This window comes from Galeopterus variegatus, unplaced genomic scaffold, assembly GCF_000696425.1.
Source record: "Galeopterus variegatus unplaced genomic scaffold, G_variegatus-3.0.2 Scaffold578, whole genome shotgun sequence".
Classification (NCBI taxonomy): Eukaryota; Metazoa; Chordata; class Mammalia; order Dermoptera; family Cynocephalidae; genus Galeopterus; species Galeopterus variegatus.
Genome location: NW_007726689.1, coordinates 421,357 through 446,463, shown reverse-complemented (window position 1 = coordinate 446,463; position 25,107 = coordinate 421,357). Strand labels below are relative to the sequence as shown.

At 38.8% G+C, this 25,107-nt stretch overlaps 1 protein-coding gene across 3 annotated transcripts in view; it reads left to right on the top strand.

Annotated features, from left to right (window-relative positions):
* EGF (epidermal growth factor) overlaps nt 1-25,107 on the top strand; it is a 79,892-nt gene that overhangs the window by 36,300 nt on the left and 18,485 nt on the right. For all 3 annotated transcript variants that reach the window (XM_008570180.1, XM_008570181.1, XM_008570179.1), the window contains 9 exons: nt 720-856; nt 3,518-3,666; nt 8,381-8,485; nt 9,691-9,914; nt 14,272-14,439; nt 15,156-15,305; nt 17,728-17,847; nt 21,693-21,809; nt 22,791-22,916. In XM_008570180.1, the coding sequence (XP_008568402.1) occupies nt 720-856; nt 3,518-3,666; nt 8,381-8,485; nt 9,691-9,914; nt 14,272-14,439; nt 15,156-15,305; nt 17,728-17,847; nt 21,693-21,809; nt 22,791-22,916 (1,296 nt within the window). The remainder of the gene's footprint in view (nt 1-719; nt 857-3,517; nt 3,667-8,380; nt 8,486-9,690; nt 9,915-14,271; nt 14,440-15,155; nt 15,306-17,727; nt 17,848-21,692; nt 21,810-22,790; nt 22,917-25,107) is intronic.

The following is a 25,107-nucleotide window of genomic DNA, read 5'->3' as shown; positions in this document are numbered from 1 at the left end:
TGCCCTTTTTATGTCAAAATTTAATGTAAAGTTATACAACTTTAATATTATGCTTCAACTATTTTCCAACATATCGTGCTTCAACTATTTTTTCATTTCCTGGTATTACATCTTCTGATGTCCCTCAACAGCCTTGGAAATCCTAGATTTATATTAAATTTGATTTCATGTCTCCTAAAGGTTCATTATGATTGTAATCTGAGATAACATAATGATGAAATCATCCAGGGCCTTGTTATCAACTCAAATAATCATGTTTTCCTTTCAGAAGTTTTCAGACCAGGGAAGATTATCTATTCAGACATGAATGTATTCAATCTGCTAATATCAGTTTGTGTGAATCAAGGAGATTGCAGCCCTAAAATCTGCATCATTTAGCTATGGTGTTGGTTATTTAGTGCTAACTCTCTCTATAAGTAATTTGCATTTTAAAAGCAGATACCTAGGGGGCTGGCCAGTTAGCTCACTCAGTAGGGTGCGGTGCTGATAACCTCAAGGTCAAGGGTTTGGATCCCCTTAACCATAAAATGCCAAAAAAAAAAAAAAAAAAAGGAAGTCTTCTGTGTCTTTGCTTGACTTTGTACCACACTGGCGGGAAATTAAGAAAACAAGTGCTGCAGAAATTAAACAGGACTGTGGAATAAAAGGGAAGAGTCAGAGTGTCTCTTGAGTTCTAAGGCATGTTTTACAAGCAGCCATATTTGAAATTTGGTTAACAGGACCACCACCATTTTTGCTGTTTGCTGATTCTAAAGATATTCGACACATGCGTTTTGATGGAACAGATTATGGAATCCTGCTCGGCCAGCAGATAGGAACGGTTTTTGCTCTAGATCATGACCCTGTGGAAAATAAGGTATGGTTCTGTTACTTGAACAGATGTGGATGTGCTTTAAGGAAGGAGTAGAGGATTTTATCCTAACAGATGACCTGGGCTACTTGAAAATCCTCTGCTCAGCCTAGAACAAGTGGCACAGAACTAGTTAAAGGCACTGGAAAAAAATTTGAGAAATTTTAAGGACTTTCCTGCCACCCACCCGATCCTTGCTGTGATTCTGCCATTTTACTGTGGATGATTGTGCAGGATCTTCAGTTTAATTTCCTCTTTGAAGATGAGGATGGAAGACTAGTGCAGTGTCATGCACATAAAGGGAGCTCCATACATAGGTTTTTGATTGATCATTTGCTAGCAGTGGGAGGAGTGGGAGATTGTGGTTAGGACACAGGAAGAAGTATGGTTAGTAATTGACTTTTAATATATGTCATTGAGGGAGAGGATTCAATAACCTCTTAACCATGAAAATTAGGAAACGTAAGTTTTATCTCTCATGTGGGAATCGTAATCTAACTAATAACATTATTTATGTAATAATCAATTTTACATGAAGTTTTCTGTATATAACTTAGAATATCTATATTATCAACCCAATCGGCTGGCCATTTGGTCTTTAATTTCTTAGTTGTATTTGTGCTAGGTTAGAAAGTGCTTGAAATGATGTTTTAGTGTCTTTTGGAGATTTATCACCCAATGATGATAAATTTACACAGTTATTAATCACCCTCCATAAGTACTCAATTTCTAGAATTTTAAATTTTGTGCTTTGTTTCTTTTTTATTTGAAGTAGTCTGGTTGATGGCCAAAAGAGATTGAAGAAAATTGATTTTGTGTTTAATAGATATGGATTAATAGTAGAATATAACTATTTTTGCAAATACAAGTTTTGTAATTAAACACTAGCAAACAATTCTTTCTTTTCCCTGAACTGAATCTACATGGCTCCATAGAACAATTACTTTAACAGAAAAAAATAGTTAATAGAAAAAAAAAATCTCAAGGTTTATTTACTATCAAACTAATAAACTAATTTTTTCCTGTATAGTCAGTATTTTTACAACTAGATGAATAAGAAGACCTAAAATTAACTGTAAGTCAGGTGGCTGTTTTTTATTTTTATGATTAATGTTCTCATTTTTTTTGCTATTCAAACTGGGTCTTTAAACCAGAAATGTCAGCATCACCTGGAACTTACTAGAACTGCAGACTCCCAGGCTCCACCCATGACCACTGAATCAGAATCTGCATTTTAATGAGATTCTCAGCTGATTCATATGCACATGAGATTTTGAGAAGCACAGCCCAAGAGGAGCATTTTTAGTATAAGTACCAATATTTGTAAGAGTATTTTTGAAACATAACCTTTTCTATTTTATCTAGAAAGAATAACCCACTATTTAACGTGTTACCATTTTGTGAATACTCTCATTGTTGATTATAGGTTTACATACATATAGGTATATAAACAGTTAAAATTCTACGAAATGCTGTCATTAAATTGTCAGCCAACCCGTAAGATTTTTTTTTGACACTCATGAATTCTTGTACTTCTTTGATAGCCTGCATAGTACTGAAAAAGAACTTTGCCTCTGGAAGGTATGTTCTGTTGAACAAGATGAATTAGTTAAAATGAAATCATATCAGATTAGAATAAAAGGAACTTTAGCAAATACCTAGACTAACTTCCTCAGTTTTACACTTGAGAAAATTGAGGTTAAATGACTTGGCCAAGACAATCGAGCAAATAAGTGGCAAAACTGGGAGAAGACCCCGTGTCTCCTGACTTGCAGTGAAGCGGGGTGTTGTGGACTGAACGGTGGAAGATACAGCCCAGCTTGCAGCCCTCTTTAAATTGCAAACCATTACTACTTTTCAGGCTGTAGAAGCCACTAGGGTTCAATTACAATAGCTATGTCATTGACTAATGATCAAAAATTAATAAATTACCAGTAGCAATAGAAATGCATATGTGCCAGGCAAAGGGCTAAGAATTTATGTACACATATCATGTAACCTAATGAGCTTGATATTATTATCTCCATTTTACCAATGAGGAAACTAAGATTCTGAGACATCGAGTAACTTGCTCAAGGTTACACATTTCTGGGAAGAGGTGTAGTTGGAGTTTAGTTGTGGCTGTATCTATCTCCAAAGCCAGGCTCATAAGAATTACACTGTATAAGCTGAACACTTAATAACCCCATTTGTATATATTCCACATCAGGTTTTTTAAACAAATCAGAAATGCCTATTGTTTTAGTCTGTTTTGTGTTGCTATAACAGAAATACCTGAGACTGGGTAATTTATAAAGGAAAGAGGTTTATTTGGCTTACGATTCTGGGACAGCTGCATCTGGCATGGGCCTCAGGCTGCTTCTACTCATGGCAGAAAGTGGCAGGGAGCCGGCGGGTACAAGCAGATCACATGGTGAGAGGAAGCAAGAGAGAGAGAGAGGGGAGGTACCAGGGTCTTTTTAAGCAACGAGCTCTGGCGGGAACTAATAGAGCGAGAACTCACTCATTAATCCCCCCTCCTCCAGGGAGAGCATTAATCCATTCATGAGGGATCCGCCCTCATGACTCAATCAGTTTCCAACACAGCCACATTGGGGATCAAATTTCCACATGACTTTTGGAGGGGACAACACATCCAAACTCCATCACCTATGTTTTCTTTTGCAGATCTACTTTGCCCATACAGCCCTGAAGTGGATAGAGAGAGCTAATATGGATGGGTCCCAGCGAGAAAGGCTTATTGAGGAAGGAGTAGATGTTCCAGAAGGTCTTGCTGTGGACTGGATTGGCCGTAGACTCTACTGGACAGACAAAGGGTATGTTTTCTGCTTCAGTTTTAAGCCACATGGGAAGGGAGTGATGGGATAAGTAATAAAGCAGGCTTCATCCTCCACTTTGAACACAGAAAAATATTGCTGGGCTTTGAGGAAAGAAGCCTCCTATTGCTGTCCCCACGTCCCCCATTCCCTCCCTACCACCAAGCAGAACATTTCTCCTTTCATTGAGATTGGATTTGTTTCTGTGGGAGGATTTCGAAGACCAAGAAAGTAGCATGTGATTTTGCAGTTCAGGCTGTTGTTATCAGAGACCCCAAACCTGAGAATTCAATCAGTAAGCATTCTTTGAGCATCTGCTATAAATAAGGCTCTCTCCCGGGTAACACAGGAGATGCAAGGAACATGTGATGTGCCATCTTTTCAGTCAGCTCTTGGTGTAGCTGGGGAGATAAGGTATATTTCCCCAGCAAAAAATCAATACATATGCTTGATCTAAATATCAGTACAAGAAATGTCACAAGGCCACACATATATGATTTCCAGGCAAAGCATGTACCCTCCCAAAGTGAGTGCCGGAAGGAGCTTCAGGGATCAACTAGCCCAATCAGTTTACAGGCAAAGAATCTGATGTTCGGAGAGGTTAAGTCATTTATTCAAGGTTACACAGCATGCAAGTGACAAATCTTGGACTCGAATCCACATGCTGGATTCCTGTTAAGCAAGCATGAGGGGAGGAACGTGAAAGCTTCCTGCCGGAGTTACTCAGAGCGCAGCCTTGCAAGGTCACGGGTTTTGATCCCCCTACCGGCCAGCCGCCAAAAAAAAAAAAAAAGCTTTCAGCTAGGAGGGAAGTTCACCAAATCAGAGAACGCTCTTCTTTCCCTTTGGTGGGAAACAACAGAAGCAGAGTGAAGCTGCGGTGTTTCTGTCCTCTGGGCAGGCTGCTCTCCGGTGCGGGGGTGCGGGGTAGGGGTGGGACGAGGGTGGTGGCAGGAAGTGGCTGCATCCCTGGTGTGTGCTAATGAGACCCCACTTCCTCGCTTCTGGGAGAGGAGCTGCTAACCACAAAGTCCCTCAGAGGATAATATTAGAGATGGTGTGTGCTTGAGGATACTTTCTCAGAGAAACTGAAAGAAGGCCATAAAGTGAAATGGTGGCCATCCTGAGCATCTGGGACCTATGCAACCATGTTAAAGTAAAAGAAGGGAGAATTAATTCGTGTTTCACCCCTGTGAAATCGGCAGTTCCAACACAGAGGGAGAAGTCCCAGGGGATGGGTTTATAGGCTTGGAGGCAGGCTTTCAACATCCTGGAAATCTCTTTTGGTCTGGATAACCCATGGGAAAAAACCAGGTTCTTTAAAATGAGCCAGGTGTATAGTGTGGGACACAGTTATCAGTTATGTGGCCCTTCTATATCCAGGGCAAGCATATTTTTTTAGTCATTCATTCATTCATTCATTTGTTTATTTAACCATACCTTTACTCCTTTGTTATCTGGGTATTTATTTATCAAATAACTGTAATGCACCAGACACTGTCCTAAGAACTTTATATCCATGATAGCATTAAACTCCCAAAAGATAAGTTTTCTTATCTCCAATTTAAAGATGAAGAAAATAATCAAAGAAGTAGAATAAGTCTCCCAAGGTCCAGCAGCCGACAAGAAGTGGAACTGGAGCTCCAGGAGGACCGTCTCCAAAGCTTACATTCGTAATAATCACAGAGATGTATTCTCCCCCAGCCAGAGCTGACTTAAAATGTGCTCCACCCAGAGTCATGCAACAAATGGAAATCAACTTCACTTGTAATAATTATTCAAATCATAATAACAGCCTCGTCTGTATTCGAAACTACTTTAAAGGGTATTTTAAATGCTGGCTGTGTATAATAACAGAGCTGGTACGTGGCTGTTCTCATAAGAGTAAACGTTGATCAGCACAGCAGATGTCAACTGCTCTTGGGCCCTCTAAGGATGCCTGGTCTATTTCCCCACACTTGCAAGGCACCTCTAATCTTAACAGTGTTTGATTAATAACACCGTAGTACCTACTGCAGAGGTGATGCCTTCAGGAGACAGGCACCACCGTATCCTGGAGAGTCAGACCTCAAATTCCCTAGTTCATTGACATTATAATAACAATCCTTTCTTAAGTCCTCTGCCCTCTAACAGCAGCTGCTAAAAGAGAACCTTTAATTTGTCTGGAAATGAGAGGTTTATTGTTTGAAAACCTTTATATTAGGTAGAAATCGGATTTAAATGACTGAGATTCCAATCTCATGATACTAGATTACATGGTAACTCTTAACCAACTACAAGAGCCACAGTAGGATAGTTACAGTCAGCATTGGCCCCAGAAAAGACAGATTCAGATTGACATCTAACTGTAGGAAGTAAACATTGATAATTCCACTGGCAATGCTATTACTTAGTATTAAGGAGTCCAGCTAAGTCTATCGCACAGTAAAAAAGAATCAAGAGAGTAAAAATGGATCTGTTCATTCATTCTTTTTAGGTAACAAGAACTACCGTAGGATAAAAGTCACTCTTGTAGGGTTCTTGATTGATGACTCTTACTCTGGAAGTAGGGTGGGTTTTCCTCTTGGAGGATCCCAATGACATTGAGACCAATTAGATGATGGATTTTAAGGAGGACACTGCACTAGATTAGGGGTTATGCGTGAACTCATGTGAACCTAATGTCCCTGCTGGTCTTTGCTTTCTCATTCCCAACACTGGAGTTTGAGATTTGCTTTCTGGCTGAATCAAATAGAAGTGTACTTACTATTAGGTGAACACCTTGGGGATCTTTCAGAGTAAACTCCAGCAGTCCTGCCTTGGGACAGCTCCACAGCCAGGAGCTCAGGTCCGTCTCAATCCTCATCAGCCAATTCCTTCCAACAGTCAGAACTTAGAGATGATGTAATGATGAGATCAGAACTGACAGTTTTATCTCCCCTGGTCTCAAGCAAGTGGTCTCACAATTCTTTCCCTCCCACCAAGGAAAACAGCATAATGATTGTTGTGTCTGAGTGAGGACATAATTTGACACATTGAGTTCAAAAATATCTTCCACCCAGCAGTATCCTTCCTATGACCTCTTCATCTGGGAACAAAATTCTTTTAAAGGTGGCACTAAAGTATAAATGGTTTCAGATTATCCTCTGCCCTGGGCTGGTGGTTTGCAAAACATTCCTGACCCAGCATAGGCACTGAGCCAGTCTTACCTTTACCTCTCTCCTGCACAGAGCCTGTGATGAAGAATACAGAAAGCCCTGTTTCCCATGCAGTGGCTGGAAAGTAGACTTGAATAAGCCCCCTGGAGAAAGTCTCCTTACTATTTTGTCAAATAGTGTGCAGACAATGGTCCCGCTTTGTTTCTGCATAGGTCTGTTTCATGCAAACATTGCCCATGAGAGCAAGGCAGAGGCCTTTACAGATGTTTGTTGAATGAATTAAAGGTGGTTATGTTCTCTGGTTTTTAGGGAAATGAGGCAAGCAGGCAGTGCATGGGAGACAGAGGCTCTTCTTAGCCCTGCTCATGACCCCTCTGCCTGTTGTCCTGCCTGCTCCGGGAATCTGCTTGGATGCCCCTGTGAGCTCCCCAGTGGGGTGGGATGTTACAGAATTGCATTTAGTGTTTGAATACACCCTGCTTCCCTCCTGTCAATGGCTACTGTCTTATCTCATCACCGTCATCTCATGCCTGCTTTAGCATCTCTACACTAAAGCCACTGCAAACTTTCTAAAGTGAAACTGACTGGCCCACATTCTTTAGGTCTCTGGGACTTTGTACCTGCACATTCCTCTGCTTAGGGTACCCTTTACCTACCCCCACCTTCGCCTGGCTGCCTTCTCATCCTGACTCATCACCTCGGGGAATCCTTCTCTGACCCCTGCTCAGCTGGGTTCCCCACCCTCTCACTCTCTCTCAGTCTTCCAATTGCATTCTCTACATCCTTGTTCCCAGCTCCTACCTTTACGTGCTGTGTTATAATCCCCCCTCTCTCCCTCTGTTCCTGTTGAAATTTGAGCTCTGCGAGGACAGAGACAGGGATCTTGTACTGCTGTACCTCCAATGCTTAGGCCAATCCCTGGCACACAGTCGGTACTCAGTTAATATTTGTTTGATAATAAAGATTTGTTTGACAAATAAATAGAAAAAGTAGGAAATAAGAATTTTCTACCCTGCTAGATTCCAGAAGGTTATATATATATTTTAAGGTAAAGATTAGCAAATAAAAATCTCAGTGCTCCCATTTGTCTTAGAATCATATGGAAGAAAATTATAAACATAAATCTCCCCTCACTGTCCTTATGCTGTCTTGTCTCCTTCCTCCCCATGATCTGTGACCCACCAGGCCGATCCCGCCCCCCTCTTGCCTTTGGCTTCCATTGGTTCCAGCAGGAGACTGGAGGTTGTGAAGAGAATGTTCTGCCTGGCCACTGATACAGTCCCTCTTACTTTATCCTCTCACTATGTATGTTAATTGCCTGGGATAAATTAACTAATTAACTATGTATGTTAATCGCCTGGGATAAATTAACTAATTAACTAATTAAAAGAGTGTATTTAAAAAAAATAGAATGTGTGGACTTGGTGCTACTTTATGTGTGTGAGAGAGAGAAAGGGAGAGAGGTTAGAGGTAGTTTAGAATGCCTATGTTTGCATTTCAGGAATAGGGCAAAGGAGTATTTTTGTTTGAAAAATAAAGTTGATATAATAAACACCTTCATATTACATACATTTTAGGAAATCTGTCATTGAAGGGAGTGATTTACATGGAAAATATCGCAAAATAATCATTAAGGAGAACATCTCTCAACCACGAGGAATTGCTGTTCATCCAGTGGCCAAGTAGGTATTTGTGAAAATACGGCACCTTTCTGCAGAAGTCATGTGACACTTCCTGTTTTATATGCTGTGTCTAAAGTTTATCTTTAGACCTCAGGTGGTCAGTGGAATCAGAAATCAAGAATATCCATGACATTTGTTCAAATCTTGAGACATGATGTGGCTAGCACGAAATCATCATCTCTAAATGTCTTTTAATTTTCTATTCTTGTATAATAATTTTATTATTAATGTGTCCTTTTATTTTAAGCAAATTCAATTTCTTTTTGGAAAGATGTGGGCTGTAATTCATTAAGCCCATTAATCTACTTTCTTTAAAAATATACATTGTTGTTTATTGAGTAGAAAAGGATATTTGGGTTGTATGACTGATGAACTCTATTTAGAAAAATCATAAGGTGATTTAAAACGATAGGTCATTTCTATGTTTAGACAAGAGGAAATAAAAATTATAAAAGATTAGAAGACTGTACTGTTAATTGTGAATTAGTGACAAATTTTGATTTAGGGGTTAGAGAATTAAGGAGATTCCTTCCTAGTTGTTAAAAAGCAAAGATTAAAAATCAACCCTATTTTATTTACGACGGAAACTTCACAATGGTCTAGAGGAGATAATATATTGTTAGTAATTGATAATTGATTTGGAGCTAGTCAAATGATTAAAACAGTGAGAACGTAACCCTCTCTACACAGGCCAATAAAAAGGTATTGCCCAGCACCTGATTTATGGAACTTAAAATTAACTGAGTTAGTAGAGTGCATTGTATAAAAGCAGATAACAGATAAATATGCTTTTCCCTTTATGTAGTTTTACATATGCAGTGAGTTTTACATATGCATGACAGAAGAACAGGCTAGTAAGATTTCATTGCATTTCGCAGCATGAAATGTCAATTTAAGAACATTCACTAGAGCACACTTTCTATTAGTCACATAGTACAATTTTTTAAACTAATTCCTTTTTTATCTGGTGATCTTTACCTTAATTTAGCATTTCTTGCCCAAGATGCTTTGCATAGGTAAGATAATTGTTCTGCTTTTGAAAATTATTTGTCTAACATACAGTGCTTTATTTTCTCCTATATCCCTTAGTGTACCAGTTTCATGTATCCTGAAGTAATTCACTTCACATTGATGTTTTCTATGATGAAAGAATGGAAGAATTTTTTCATGCAGATTTTATTTGTTGTGTGCTTTCTTGATTAAAGGAGATTATTCTGGACTGATACGGGGATTAATCCACGAATTGAAAGTTCTTCCCTTCAAGGCTTTGGCCGACTGATTATAGCCAGCTCTGATCTGATTGAGCCCAGTGGAATAACGATTGATTATTTAACTGACAAGTTGTATTGGTGTGATGTCCAGCAGTCTGTGATTGAAATGGCCAATCTGGATGGTTCAAAACGCCAAAGACTTGCCCAGAACCATGTAGGTGAGGCTTTGGGATGGATGATTTCTTCATCTTAACTGTGTGTTTATGAGTGTTAAATACAAAATGTATTTACACACACCCACACACCCCCACACACACCCCCACACACCCTTAACCATGTGGTGAGAAAGGAATAGAGACAGACAGACTTCTTCAGAGAATTATGAGCTACAAGGATTACCTTCAGATTGGAATATTAGGTAAAAAAATAGTGTTGTATAATCATTTCTTCTTTATGAAATTTCCCCAAATCAGAATGAAAATATTAAAATTTTCTAAACTTCTTTAGGTATAAGAACTTGGTCCAGCTGTTATTATGTTTTATGTTTTAGAAAATGTCATTTCACAATAGTGATAATATCACTTTTAGGCATTAATGAATATCAGTTGATAACATGTGCAAAGATTAATAAATATAGTTGTCTCTTCTACTGTATTTTCAGGTTTTGCATGGAGTGTCATATATTTTTGTAAATGTCTTTAAAACATCGTAACCTATGCTAACTGTTAAAAGAGAAATAAATGAGATTATATACGCAGTAGGAGATTCATTTGACTCAGGCAATCTGCAAAGACTATTTGAACTGGGCCGTGTGGTAAATAGATGGTATGAAAGTTTATAAGCCTGCAAAAACTGGTCATTGTATGTTAGTACTACTAGGATATGTTGACATTTTGAATTTACTAGGGAAACATTGAATGTTCTTGAACAGGAAATATATGTGATAAGATTGGTATATCAGGATAATCACTTAGGTAACAGTATAAGGATTGGGAAGCTAGCTGGTTAGCTTCATTGGTTAGAGTGCACTGTTATAACACCAAGGTCAAGTGTTCAGATCCCTGTACCAGCCAGCCACCAAAAAAAAAAAAAAAAAAAGTGAGGGAGTGGAGTTTGACTTAGAATTTGGAGAGAAGGAAATCAGTTAGAAGACTACAACAGTCTCCAGGCAATAGTTAATGAAGTCCTGAGCCAGCCAAAAAAAAAAAAAAAAAAAAAGTGAGGGAGTGGAGTTTGACTTAGAATTTGGAGAGAAGGAAATCAGTTAGAAGACTACAACAGTCTCCAGGCAATAGTTAATGAAGTCCTGAGTTAGAACACTGTCATTTAAAAGTGTAATGGAGGATTAAGGTATTAAAAATCATTGGATGAAAAATCAGTGGATAAAAAATTGAGAGGATTTGGTAACAGACTGGATGAAGAAAATGAGAGCCAGAGAGATGTTGAAGATGCTTTGGAGATTTAGAAACTGGGAAGATGAAAAAATGTGGTTTCTCTTCTTTAGGAAGAAGCTATCAAACTAATAATTTGAATAAGGTATTTATTTTCCCCATACTTTTTCTTTTTAGGCGTAGTAAATTTTTAGATTTGTATTATACGTGAAATAGGTCAAGATAACCATAATATAAAATTTTATGTATTTCTAAGATTCTTTAAAAGTTTAAGGTATACTTCAGAATAGATGATAAACTTGTGTGAAATCTTAGACTTCACCCATCCAGGTACTTAATGGGTATTTATTTAGTCATTATAGGAAATGGAGATACAGTGAAGAGTAAAACAGATACTATTTCTGTGAAGTCATGGAGTTTAGTGAGGGAGAAATACATTCTTAAAAAAAAATACAGCACCCAAATAAATGTAAATTATGGCTTTAATATAAAAGGGTAGAAAGGGATTTGAAAAAGTTACAGGTAGTTAGAAAGAATAAGTTCTGGTGTTCTAGGCTGACTATAGCTAATAATATATTGTACTTCTAAATAGCTAGAAAAGAGGATCTTGACCATAATCATCACAAAGAAAGATAAATGTTTAGGTGATGGATATGCTATCTACTCTAAGTGAATCATTATACAGTATATGTATGTATTTTTTATTTTTATTTTTTATTAATATTATTTTTTTGTATTCTATGATGTCGCAAAGCAGTTGGGAGGGGGAGGGGTAGAAAGGAAAGGGTAAGGGAATGGGATGGAAGAAGGAGGAAGGAGGAGGGGCGGGATTGAGGCCTGTGGCACCCCCTTCATTCCCACAGGGGAGACCAGAGGGCTTCCACTGCTGGCTTGGCCATTGCCAGGCTGGGTGCAGATGTCAGCGGAATGTGGAAAAAGCCCTTGGCCTCCCACCACCCCAGCTTGGGAGAGTCCGGGGCACTTCCTGCAGTGGCTCGGTGGTTGTTGCTGGGCTGGTTGTGGGTGTCAGGGGGCATGGCCAAGATTAAGTTCTGGTGTTCTAGGCTGACTATAGCTAATATTATATTGTATATTTCTAAATAGCTAGAAAAGAGGATCTTGACCATAATTATCATGATGAAAGATAAACGTTTAGGTGATGCATATGCTATGTACTCCAGGTGAATCATTATATATGTATGTACTGAAACAACACACTGTGCCCCACAAATATGTACAATCAAAAATAGATAAAAATTTTTAAAAAGAAAGGGATTTGAAAATTCCTGACTAGAAGTTAAAGATACCATATTCTATGCCAAAAAGCATAGCAGATATTTTGTGAATAATCTGTATTGCTACTGTAATCTATGACTAACGCACCATCCTATTGAAGGCCATTTTGAAATAGTTTTATATTAAATTATCTATATAACCATTTCCATCATTACAGTGCCATCTACTGGTATATATGTGGTGGCTTCTAAACTTCCAGTTCAGGATTTTTAACTTAAAGATTGGAGGAATTCATTCTTAATTTTAAAATGCAGTTAATTGTGGCTCTTCCATAAACCAAAAAATAGAGCTGTCTAATGTGGGTATTTGTTTGTTGAAACACTGTAACCAATTCTAACATGTGTTTCAACCTGGGCGAACCTTGAGGACCTTATGCTAAGTGGAATAAGCCAGCCACAAAAAATACAAATATGTACAATTCTACTTATTTGAGGTATCTAGAGTAGTCAAATTTATAGAAAGAGAAAGTGGAATAGTAGTTGCCAGGGGCTGGGACAGAGGGAAGTGGGAGTTATTTTATGGGTATAGAGTTTCAGATTTGCAAGATGAAAAAGTTCTGGAGATTGGTTTCACAACGATGTATGAATGTACTTAACACTACTGAACTGTATACTCAGAAATGGTTAAGATGGTAAATTTTGTTTTATGCGTTTTTTACCACAGTGAAAAGAAATAGAGCTGTGTAAAAAAATTCCCTTGATTATTTACAGATTTAATTTGGGACAAAGGGTCTAGAGGCTGAAATGACTCTTAATGACCCTTGTCAAAAACGCATTGTCACCAGAGTAGTCATTAGAGTTTGCTGCCAGTAGAGGGAGACATTCATTCTAATCCATCAAATCCATTGTTCCTTTGCTAAAAGACTGGCCTGTGGGAATGTGAGTGGATGTGATTAAGGCTTCCACATTTGGGCTCCTTAGCTTTAGTCTCTATGTGCTTGAGATTGTATATTAATGTTTTGTTAGTATATTTCTCTGCTGATTAAATGCTTGAATACCTTATCTGAAAATTTTCAGTGGCATGGAAAGGTACGTTTGGTTGAGGTAGGCTCCAAAGGAAGCCCGTTCAGGAATCAATAGGACCCTGAAACTGGAGGCAGATAATAAACGGCTACTTCAAAAAACTTAGCTAAGGAAAGCTTGACTAAGAAGGGAAGAGGAGAGACAAAGAGAAGCTGGAGAGGTCAAGGGGATGAGGAAATTAACATGGGAGAGAGGATATCAATAGATGGAGGGGGAAAGCTAGATATAAGAGAAACAGGTGATTGTTGACAGATCAAGGATGGAGAGAAGGCAGCAAGGGTGACATCGAGGATACAGGTCAATGGACTAATACTAGATTGGAGAGAGGAGAAGGAGGTTCGAGGTTAATGCAGGGAAATGTGTTGGTGGAGATGGGAATTTGGGGAGACTCGTATTCAATCACCTCAAATTTAAAAAAATCCTTGCAATCCTCTGTGGGTTTGGTCTACTGCTTATTACTGCCATGCAAAGACGAGGAACCTAAGGCAAACAGCAGTAAAATAACTTACTCAAGTGTAGTCTCTAAACAGTGACAGGTCTAGTGAACTCAGAAAATTCCCGCCTTGGCCTCCTTCCTGGTGCTATTAAGACAATCAGCCCACATTCTTCCACTCTCTGAATGTTTGGTGATGATGGGCTTTGCTAGGACCTCATGCCACCAGGTTCCCATTGTAAGATGAGGATCCCTTGTCATGTGGGTTCTCCTTGATGCTTGATGTAGGTCAGTGGCTTGCACCCTGCTGAGCAGCTATGGTAAAGAATTGATTTAGTGTAGGAATCGTGTGTGAGTTTCAAGCTTTGACCCTTTGAGATATGCATTGCAAAACAATGAAGGTGTGTATTTAATGGATTTGAATTGCTTCCAGGTCACCCATTTGCAGTAGCTGTGTTTGAGGATCACGTGTGGTTCTCGGATTGGGCTACGCCAGCGGTAATAAGGGTGAACAAGAGGACTGGCAAAAATAGGGTACGTCTCCAAGGCAGCATGCTGAAGCCCTCATCACTGGTTGTGGTTCATCCGTTGGCAAAACCAGGTACACTGGAGATGTTAAGCAGTATTTCCTTGGATGGAACCAGCGTCTTAATTGTTTGATGGCAGACAGAGGGTGTGTGTGTGGGGTGGGGGGGAGTTTGCAATTGTCAATAATCCGTGTGAATATTAAGATTTTTTTCTAGGATTTGGACTTGGTCATTTAGGCTTTATCCCCAATTAGGCAATTTTGGTAATTTATGCTTTATCCCTCTAATTTCATCTTTTCTTTTACTTTCCTGCTACATTTCAAAGACTTTTGGGTTAAAGCACCAAGGGCAGAAAGTTTAGATACGTGTAGTGGGATCTTCTGCTATCCTTGGGCCTCTCCCCGCCCCTGAGAGTACCGGCGAGTGAGGTCAGCAGCAGTGAGCAGGTGAGAAGGCATCCAGCATCCTGCCTCGCTCTTCTTTCTGAATCGCCCTTTGTCAGTTTGCCTAGATGACATTATGAGTCGGGAAATAGGAATCACATCTGACTAAAGAGCTTCTTGAACAAAAGCACTAGCTATACTCAATAAATACTCATAAGTTAATAACATTCTGAGCTTCTCTAAGAAGCAGCGGCTCCTTATGGGAATGCTTCTGAAATGGCTCTTGACGCACCCTCTGTTCAGATACACTGAGTTGCTCTCCCCAAAGGCTGTAGACTGTGATTTGCATCAATAAGACCCTTTTCATCTCCAAACGTGTCTGTGAATTTGCCTCTTTTCTCCACTAGGAGCAAATCCCTGCCTATATCAAAATGGAGGCTGTGAACATATTTGCAAAGAGAGGTTTGGCACTGCTTCGTGTTCTTGTCGTGAAGGTTTTATAAAAGCCCCAGATGGGAAAATGTGTCTGGCTCTGAATGGTCATCAGATACCGGCAGGTAATACAATAAATTATGTCACTAAATTATCTTTTCTTGGCTCAGGAATATATTTGTACATCCACCCCTATGCTTTTGCTGATATTTTAATATTTTGTATTACAAAAAATTCCCCTGTTTTTAGGAATGCTGAGTTTGTTTTGCTTTTTCCTCTGATGAGTTTTAGGTTCCTGTTGCAGACTAAATTGACCTCTAATTGTAAAAGTCTTAAGCGCCAGTCCCCTCACGCTCCCATTTACAATGGAATGAATCCAGGCTTGGAAACAAATGCCAGCATTTTATCACCTCACAAACATGTTTAGAGATTTTTTTTTTTAGAAGTTTTATGTCCTGAATTTTAGAGGTAGTAATACATAATTCCCCTACCATAGGACATGTCTTAATGTGAAAAGCCCAGTCCTTTATAAAAAATAACTTTAGGATATTAAACAAGTGTGGAAATGCAACCTGAAAAGTCTTGTGATCCACTTTCTCACGAAGTAAATGTGACTTGGAGGAAGAGGAAGAAAGAGTATTCCAGGTGTGATATGTACCCAGGAGCAATGATTTCCCTCCCTTGAATGTGAACCCAAACAATTTAGGCACACTTGGATTCATCTCTTGATGTCTTTACACCAAAAATGTACCAAAGATCATTTAAATTTTATTAAAATCTTTTTAAAAAATTATATTTATCAGACAGGCATGATACAAATATAAGATAGGTGACAGATTGACAACAAATAAGTGAATTGATCTATCCATGGACCGGAGTTGGATATTTTGGATTTTCAGAATTTTCTGTTAATTTGTTGCCTTAGGACAATAGTTTCAACCCCCTTGGTCTCAGGACCCCTTTACACTCTTAAAAAATTATTGAGAATCTCATAGATTTTTTGCTTATGTGGATTATATCTTTAAATATTTATATTAAAGATTAGAACAAAAATGTTTAAATCTCTGTTAAAATTACAATAAATCCACTATCTATAATATAACATATTTTTATTAGAATAACTGATATAAGTATATTTTCCAAAGCAAAAAATATATAGTGAGAAGAGTGGTGTTGTTTTACATTTATAGCTTTGTCTTGCTTAATAGAGGACAGCTGGATTCTCATATATACTTCTATGTTAAATCTGTTATGTGTTGTTTCTATTGACATCAATGAAGAAAATCTGGCCTCCTACAGACATGGAGTTGAAAAGGGACTATTATTTAATAACCTTTTGAAATGCCTTTTTCAGGTACTGCTCTTTTGATACTGTGTCAGAACTGGACAGGCAGTACTTTCCTAAGCTTAGCTGTAATGTGGAATCTGACATCAGCAACAAATACTGACAGTTTTCCTTGAAGGACAGGCTCATTTTATTCATGTTTGAGAAAATGCATGCCAAATACCCAGTTCCTAACAGCACAGTTTGTCTGTCATTCAATTTTTCAAACAAAAAATCATGTTCAATTAAAACAATGGGCCAATTTCAGCTTGCAGTTCAAAAATTGCTTATGTGCTTTTCCTCCATGTAACCAACATAACTTCTTTGAGCCCTGGTAGTGTTTTATGTGTATTTTCCATTTTATTCCATAGAATATCTAAAAGCCATGTAGTCAATGGTTGAGAGTTTTAAAAATTAATAATCCTTATTGCTTCATCATGATCTTCTGGTGAAACTGGATTTTTAATGTGTGTGCGTGGTGGTGAAGAGCACAACCACTGGTAGAGTTTGGTGTCTTTGCCTCGATTTATGCTAAGGCACTAGCAGTTTTACCCACCATTGCTTTTGCTATACCAGTATGAATGTGAACACAGGGAAAAGAGGTAAATATCACAGTATTATTACAGAAAGAGTATTTACCTTGTGGACTCTATGCAGTGGGCCTGCAGGGATCTGTAGAACACAATTTAAAGAAATACTGTCAGAGAGTCCATTTCTCCCATGTTCTGGATGGGGGATGGGGTGGATGGTGGTGCATGTATTAAATCATGGCTTATGTCGTTTCATATTCTAAAATGCAGGTAAAATCAGGCTAAAATAAGCATGAAACCACCTAAAGGAAGAATGTGTATGGAAGACAGGTTGGGTAGATCATCTCACTAATTCGTCCTTAGTAATGGTGGGCTGATTATGAGCTGATTTTGTTCATAAGGATGTTGGTATTTTACTCTTGTTGTTTTTTGCTAGTACCAAAAAGAGTCTTGTCTTTCTTCCCCACTGGCTCCCTGCCCCCCAAACCATCAAGTGCACTGAGTGAAACTGGGAGCACGTGGGATAGCAGGATGTGGTTTTCTGAGCCACCAAGACCCTGCCAGTTTCCTGAATCCTCTTACTGTAAGAATGAGTCTAAACTCACAACTGGTGAATAGCCATAAATATAAAGTAAATCAAACTTTCCTTAAAACAGAAAAGCTAAATTAATTGCATCTATTGACCTTCAGTAGGTAATGAAGCTGATCTAAGTAACCAAGTAACACCGTGGGACACCTTATCCAAGACCGGAGCGTCAGAAGATAACACCACAGAATCTCAACACATGCTAGTGGCTGAAATCATGGTGTCAGGTATGAATAATGAGTTCTCCAATACAGCTCTGGTTTTAATAATTTCCATCCTACCAATGAGAAATTCTGAATTCTCTCTCCTAATGTTGGTTACATCTACACAATGCTAATGAGGCCCAGCCTTGGACTCAAGTTATTCCTCTCTTCTGAGTGGTGTGCCTGGGGCAGATGGCTCCATATTAGACTGGATGTGAACTGTACACATTGAGTCTTTGGACTGAATGTTCTTTTAAGAAATACAAGGGTACTTCAAAAAGTTCATAGGAAAATATGATTGAAGGATAATACAAATCTTTCCATGAACTTTTCAAAGTACCCTCATATAACTTGAAAACAAAGGTGAAAAATAAGACAATAGTTTTGAGCGTATCCCCATCCACACCTAGTATTTTGTGTATTTGGCCCATCTAGCTATACTTTCATTGGTGTGAAAAATTGACAGGGTTTGCCAGTTAACTCAGTTGGTAAGAGCACAGCATTATGACATGGAGGTCACGGGTTCATATCCCTGTACTGGCCAGCTGCCAAAAAAAAAAAAAATGTTGACAGTAATTGATAAGCAAATATAGGTGGATTGCTTCAACTGCTGCAGAAAGTCCATAAACAACAAATGTTAAAATTCTTTTCTTCTATATTGCACATTTATCAACAAAATGCCAAGTAATTTTTTAGTATGTAACAACTTTAGGGAACCTAAGTCTTTTATGTTCTGTATTCACTCATGAGGCTTACTCAGTACTGGAGCTTCTGCAGACTCCAACCCTTCTTCGCTCTAGGTCACTGCCCTTCAATCAGTGCAGCTCCACTTTAAAACATTTTATTTGTTTATATTACTGAGAAACGTTTTATTTTAACAAAACATCTATGGCTTAAAAAAAAAAGTTTGAAAACTCCACATTACGACATTCAAGAAAATGCTTCACCCAACTTTTGTGGTTTGTCTGCAGACTACGTTGTTGATGTACAGGGTTCTGGGGACCTCTTATTCCACCTTATTGGTGTGTTTATTGATAAGATATAAATAAAAAGGTGCACATTTTTAGTAATTGTGATAACTAACATTTGTGTGGTGATTTAAAGTTTACCACATACTAATTTAAAGTTTACCACATACTAATACATGTCTAATTTTATCCTTACTGCAACCCACCATTTTTCAGATGCAAAAACTGAAACTAAGGTAGATTAAGCTAATGACTTGAATGACTTGACCAAAGGTTTTTGAAAATTATGACCAAATAATTAATTCATGCTAAAATAAGAGGTACTGGAAAACTTTGTCATACTAGAAATATTATTTATGCAGCAATTCACTTGGCCTCCACTGTGCTAAGTGCTGGGAATTTCAAGATGAGCTAAATATAGTCCCAGTCCGCAAGGTCACAGTCTGATGTGAAGACAATCAATGTGATGGAATAAAACACTATCAGTCAATATTAGTAGTATAGAGAACCTTTTCAAAGTCACCAGGGAATCCTTAGAGGTTAATAGAGCATATTTTGAAAGAGTAATGTTTGAGGGACTCACAGACTAAGATAAATGACACATGGGTGGGAATGAGGGAGGGATGAAGTGACCAGAGATTTGTGAATACACATGTAGCAGGCTGTGTTTGGCTTCACACCTGGACACTATAATCTGCCTAGTGCAGAATATATGGAACTGATTGTCTTGGTGAAAAATACCTTACCTTTCTATACCTGGATTGTTTTTCATTTTGTTCTAGTGTATGAAGTATTAGTTCCATCCAGGTTAAGCTAAGATGTCTTATTCATGTTTCAGAGTAAGATTTCATGTCAACAAAGTGTCTATGACTAAAAAAAAGTTTGAAAACTCCACATTAGGATTTAGAATAAAGTCTAAAATTCTTAAAGCGGCCTGTCGGTCTCTGTCCAGCCTGCCCTTAGAGGTCTCACCATCCTCAATGAGAGCTCACCAGACCTTCTGTCCTTGGCTGTCTGTGGCCTGCTTCAGTCACACAGGCCTTATCAGCAACATACAGATTGTGTGTTCCCAGTCCACAGTGCTCTTTCTCACCTCTCCGAGTTCTGTGAACCCTTCAGATCTCTTACTCAGAAAGCCTTTCCAGTTTTCTGACCAGGTGAGGCTGCCTCTTACAGCTCTCTTAGAACCCTGGTACTATGCCTTGATAGTCCTTTTTGCACTTGAATTTCAATAATTAATTATGCAAGACAGCGGAGCCCTTATCTGTATTCTTCCCCACTATATTTTTGGTCTTCAGTAAGGCCTGGTGTAGAGTCAGTCTTTTTTAATGAATTTTACTAATTTTGCTCATAGGGCCCAGAGTCTTCTAGTGTGATAAGGTTAATTCTTATTCAGGTTGTCACAATACCCTTCTTATTTATCACCCTTATTTAAATATGTAGAGTACTTTTAATTCTCAAAGGAATTTTTTTTGAGAGTACTTTTTTTTTTTTAGAGTACTTTTAATTCTCAAAGGAAATTGACCTGGCAGAAATTGTCACCCGTAGTTTAGAGAAGAGGAATGCGAGTGAAGGCATTCCTTCCAGGGCTAGTTTGTGGCAGGAAGAATTTTGGCTCCAGCCCATCCCTCCTATAGCCATTGCTTTTCATTATGCAAAGCTGCCTTGGGGTTTGCAAGTTACCAAACAAATCCTGAGTCATATTCTAATTTAAGATAATTCTGCAAATGATTTAAAATGTCTTGGGTAATTGGATACTGTCCATCCTATGCTCTGAGCAGCCTTGTGATTTGGGAGCTAGTCTTCCAAATAAATGCTGAATCAAATGCATAATTGATTTAGTCTGAACTTATCCATCTCTAAGAGTCATGAGTGACAGGAGATGACCAAGCAAGCATGAAAGCCATGTGTTCCCACAAGAGAAATCTTCTCACTCAAGTAGCTAAGCAAATCAAGTGCAATTATCCAATGTCTGCATTCACATGGCACCTGAATTCTGCTCAGCTCATTTAACCTTCCTTAATTTATGGACAAGTTTGGAGGGCTTCTTTTGTCTCTTCTGTACTCAGATGAGCAAATTTACCAATGAATAGACAGATGATAGTTTACATCATACTGTGGTATGTCAGATTCCCTCAACTCCAAAAAAGTCAGGGTTGGGTGGCATTTAGAGAATGATTGTACACATAAGTAGTTAAAGAAAAAGAAAAAAAAAAAAGAGACAAACCTTGCTCATGTTTATGGCTCAACATGTAACTCTGTCCCCTGAGGCATTTGCATTTCAATGAAGTATGAAATGATCCATTTACAGCATTTAACTTGTATGGTTCATGATTTTGTAAAAGTGCCTTGAGGTTTGCAAGTCACTGCATAAATCTTATAATAAACACACATTGTGACATACATATTCTATTATATATGAAACATTATATTAATAAATTGACAATAAATCTTTTTATGATTGTATTTCTTTGCCGTGTTGGTGCACAGATGTACTTGCTGCATAGTAGTCTGTTTTTTAGGGATAAGAATAGACCAACTCTTTTTGAATTTTCAGGTAAACAATAAACCTTTTGAAATTTGAATCTATTCACACCTAGCAATTTCATAGTTCAAATTTGCTTTTTAAAAATTGTAAATAAGTTCACACAGTGCTCTTTGAACACTGAATAGTTCTTTAATACTAAAGTTTGTTAAAAGCATGTAGACAGGAAAATATGATTTATGAATCTTTTCATATAGATATAGCTTACAGGTCAACAAAGTATTTCTATTTGGAGGTTAACCTGTCCTAGAATTTGGGAAATAAAGGCTGGGATGTTCTGTAGAACCCAGAATATTAAAGTCCATATTCTTCCCTAAGGTCTGGAAGTAATCACATGGGGTTCTCGCTGTTTGCAGAACAAGATGACTGTGGTCCCGTGGGATGCAGCACGCATGCTCAGTGTGTTCCCGAGGGGGAGGATGCCACCTGTCAGTGTTTGGAAGGATTTGCTGGGGATGGAAATCTATGTTCTGGTAAGAGCAAAGTCCAAACACACATATTTGGAAAAATAGTAAAGTAGAAACATTCTTTCTGGTCTTCCTTTTTTTTTTTTTTTCCTTTTTTTGTCTTTTTTCGTGTCCGACAACGCACCACAACCCTCAGTGTCGCGCCCGTACCGGACCGGGACCGGCAATGGGATCGCAACCCTCGGTGCTGCGCCCGCCCCTTGCTCAGCCAGTGAGCGGGAACTGGTCTGTATGTGGGATCCGAACCCTCGGCAGGAGCGCCACCGCACTCCCAAGCGGCGCACTGTAGCAGTGCGCCACCGGGCCGGCCCCATCTTTCTGGTCTTTCTGACTCAAGATCTGCAGAGCAATTGATCTAATCAGCAGGTTTGATTAAGTTATTTGATGTTAGTAATAATGGATGACATGCATAGAAAATGAGACATATGAAATATTTACATATAATATTATATTTATATTATATTTATAATATAGTTTTATATTTATTTACATATAATATAATTTTATATTAAAATTATACAATATATGCAGTTGACATTAGGAGAAGAATTTATAATTAGCTTCAGAAGCATGAATTTGAGTTCAAGTCAAATTCGTGATTCACCGGTTCCGATGAAAACACAACTTTTTTTTTTCCCCAGAAGCTTAGGCCATAAGTTTTAGTCAAATAAATAGGTTATGATGGACAGTTTCCTATTTTATATTAATAGCCTCAAAATTATGTTAGTGATTACGGGAAAGATCTCAGACCTTATGGTCTGAAACTCTGGCACAACACAATTTATTTACACATACTTAGCTAATTGGATGGGTGGAAACTCAGTAAAAGTTGATTCAGAAGTAAATTCTACATCCTAGATGCAGAACTTGCGTAACATTTGAAAACAGTTCTTGTAAACAGCTGAATGATTGAATGTAAGATTACGCTTATTCATTCTTACTATTCCCATTTGTTAATTATTTCACTAGTTCATATTTTGCCCACAGATATAGATGAATGTGAGATGGGTATCCCAGTGTGCCCTCCCACCTCCTCCAAGTGCATTAATACTGAAGGAGGCTACGTCTGCCAGTGCTCAGAAGGCTTTCAGGGAGATGGGATTCACTGCCTTGGTAAGTAAGTGTGTGTGCAAGGGAGAGGGATGGAGGTGGGTCTTGGATAACCAGGAGATACATTGGTGTGGCAGGCCAAGAGAAGACAGGAAATAGTTGGGATGACACACATGTCAAGACTGAAAAAGGAGTTGTGCGATCTGTTCAAAGTGACCTATTTTAGTTTTCGGTAAATAGTCAAGTTTGTGCCCTTGTGCTATTAATGCACTAGTCAGCTTCAAGCCCCTCTGCCTTTCTGGTGCTTTCTTGGGGGGTTGAGTGACACCAGTGTCTTATCAGTCCTCCATACCTGGAGCCATCGTGGGGCGGATTGGACAGCATTTCTTTGTCACGAATTTGGCAACTGGAACGTGGTGAAGTGCAGAGCTGCTGAGAGCTTGCTGGGAGGTGCTGCTGCGAGCACGGAGGAAAGGAGGTGTGTCTGTGCAGAGGGCTCCCGGGTATTTCTTGATAGGTTCAGTGGCAGGAGTCAAGACACTGACACTCAGCTTCAGGTAAGGATGATTGAAACCTCTTTCCTAATTGCCATCCTCTGCCAAGGCCTGGGTGTGGCGTTGGCTTGGAGTTCACTTGGGGGGGGGGTCGTGTACCTTTCCAGGTGTCAGTAGCATAGCATCAGCATACAAGCGAAGACCTGCTTGAAGCCATCCACGGCCTCGGGAGGTGGTTACCTAAAGCTTTAAAGAGCTTTGCAATTTCTCTTTCTGTATTTTCTTTTCCTTCTGAAAACAAAAAGATCTTTTCAAGGTGAGGGGCAGATGCCCTGATAAGAAACTCACATGCTGCTGCTTTTTCCCATATATTTAAGATTAAAGATGAAATATCAGTCATAACTATCAATTTCCTGGATCTGGTTGGTTTAAATCAAACCTTTATCAGATTAGTTTTGTGGAGTCCACAGACATCTGTAAATTCTCTTTTAAGCACATATTTAGCTGTCAGTCAGGAAAATGTCACTGCACTAATTAAGCATGCTCATAGATAATTTAGACAAACAGACTTCATATTTAATTTCCTTTGAAGAGAAAGGAAGGTATCTTTTCTTGGATGTTTAAACTCATTAGACTCTGGATTCTCACTCTGTTACTAACTTGCCTCCTTCCAGTATCGAATGTGCAATGGGGTGCCATGCCCTGCCTGCCTGGTTGGACTGGAGTCTTCAAGCCCTCTGGAAACAGTGGGCTTTCCTGTTCTCCCACCTTCCTTCTCTGTCTCCCCTTCCCTGCCCTTTCTCTCTCTCTCTGTCTCTCCCTGTATATATATATGTATATGTAGATCAAATGCTTTGAATCATGCCTGGCACACAATAAGTGTTACAGAAAAGTGTTGTTATTCTTATTATTACTAAGAGTAGTTGTGTGTCTTGGATAAGACTACATCTTTGTTTTTGCTTGTTTGAAAAGCTCTCCCTCTCTCTTTCAAGGTGATAGTTCATTGAGATTATAACAGGAAGTCAAAAAAAAGTCAATCTGGGTCATTCAAGATAGCAATTCAGTGTGATAGACATTTGATTAGGTGCAAGGCACAAGCATTAGGAACTGTGAGGAATACCAGCATGAGGAAGGCAGTCCTTGCTTGCAAGGAGAACATGGTCTAAAAGAAATACAGCTGTGGTAAGTGGGAAAAAAGAGTACACATCATAAGAGAAGTAAAAAACATAATGAAAGTTTAGAACTGGGAGAAGTATCTGTTTAAGGTACTAGGAAAGATGTCATGAGGAAGTATCATTTTGGAAGGACCACGGGGATGGGTAAATTTTTGTTTGGCAGATATGCGAAGAGGCGGGAGTACTCCGGGCATGACCAGTTGCACATCTTATTTGGGGGATAGGGAATAACCTAGTTGAGCACTAAGTACAGATTATTTGTGGGGGGATAACAGGAACTGAGGTTGGTAAGATGGTGTGTGCCTTAACAAAATACCATAGACTGGGTGGCTTAAACAACAGAAATTAATTTTCTCACATTTCTGGCAGCTGGAAGTCCCAGATCGAGGATTGACTTGGCTGATTTGGTTTCTGGTGAAGGATTTCTTCCTGGCTTGCAGACGCTCCCTTCTCAGTGTGTTTTCACCTGGCCTTTCCTCTGTGCGCATAGAGAGAAAGTGAGAGAGCTCTGGTGTCTCTTCCTCTTCATTTAAGGACACCAGTCTTATGGGATTAGGACCCAACTCTTATGACTTCATTTAACCT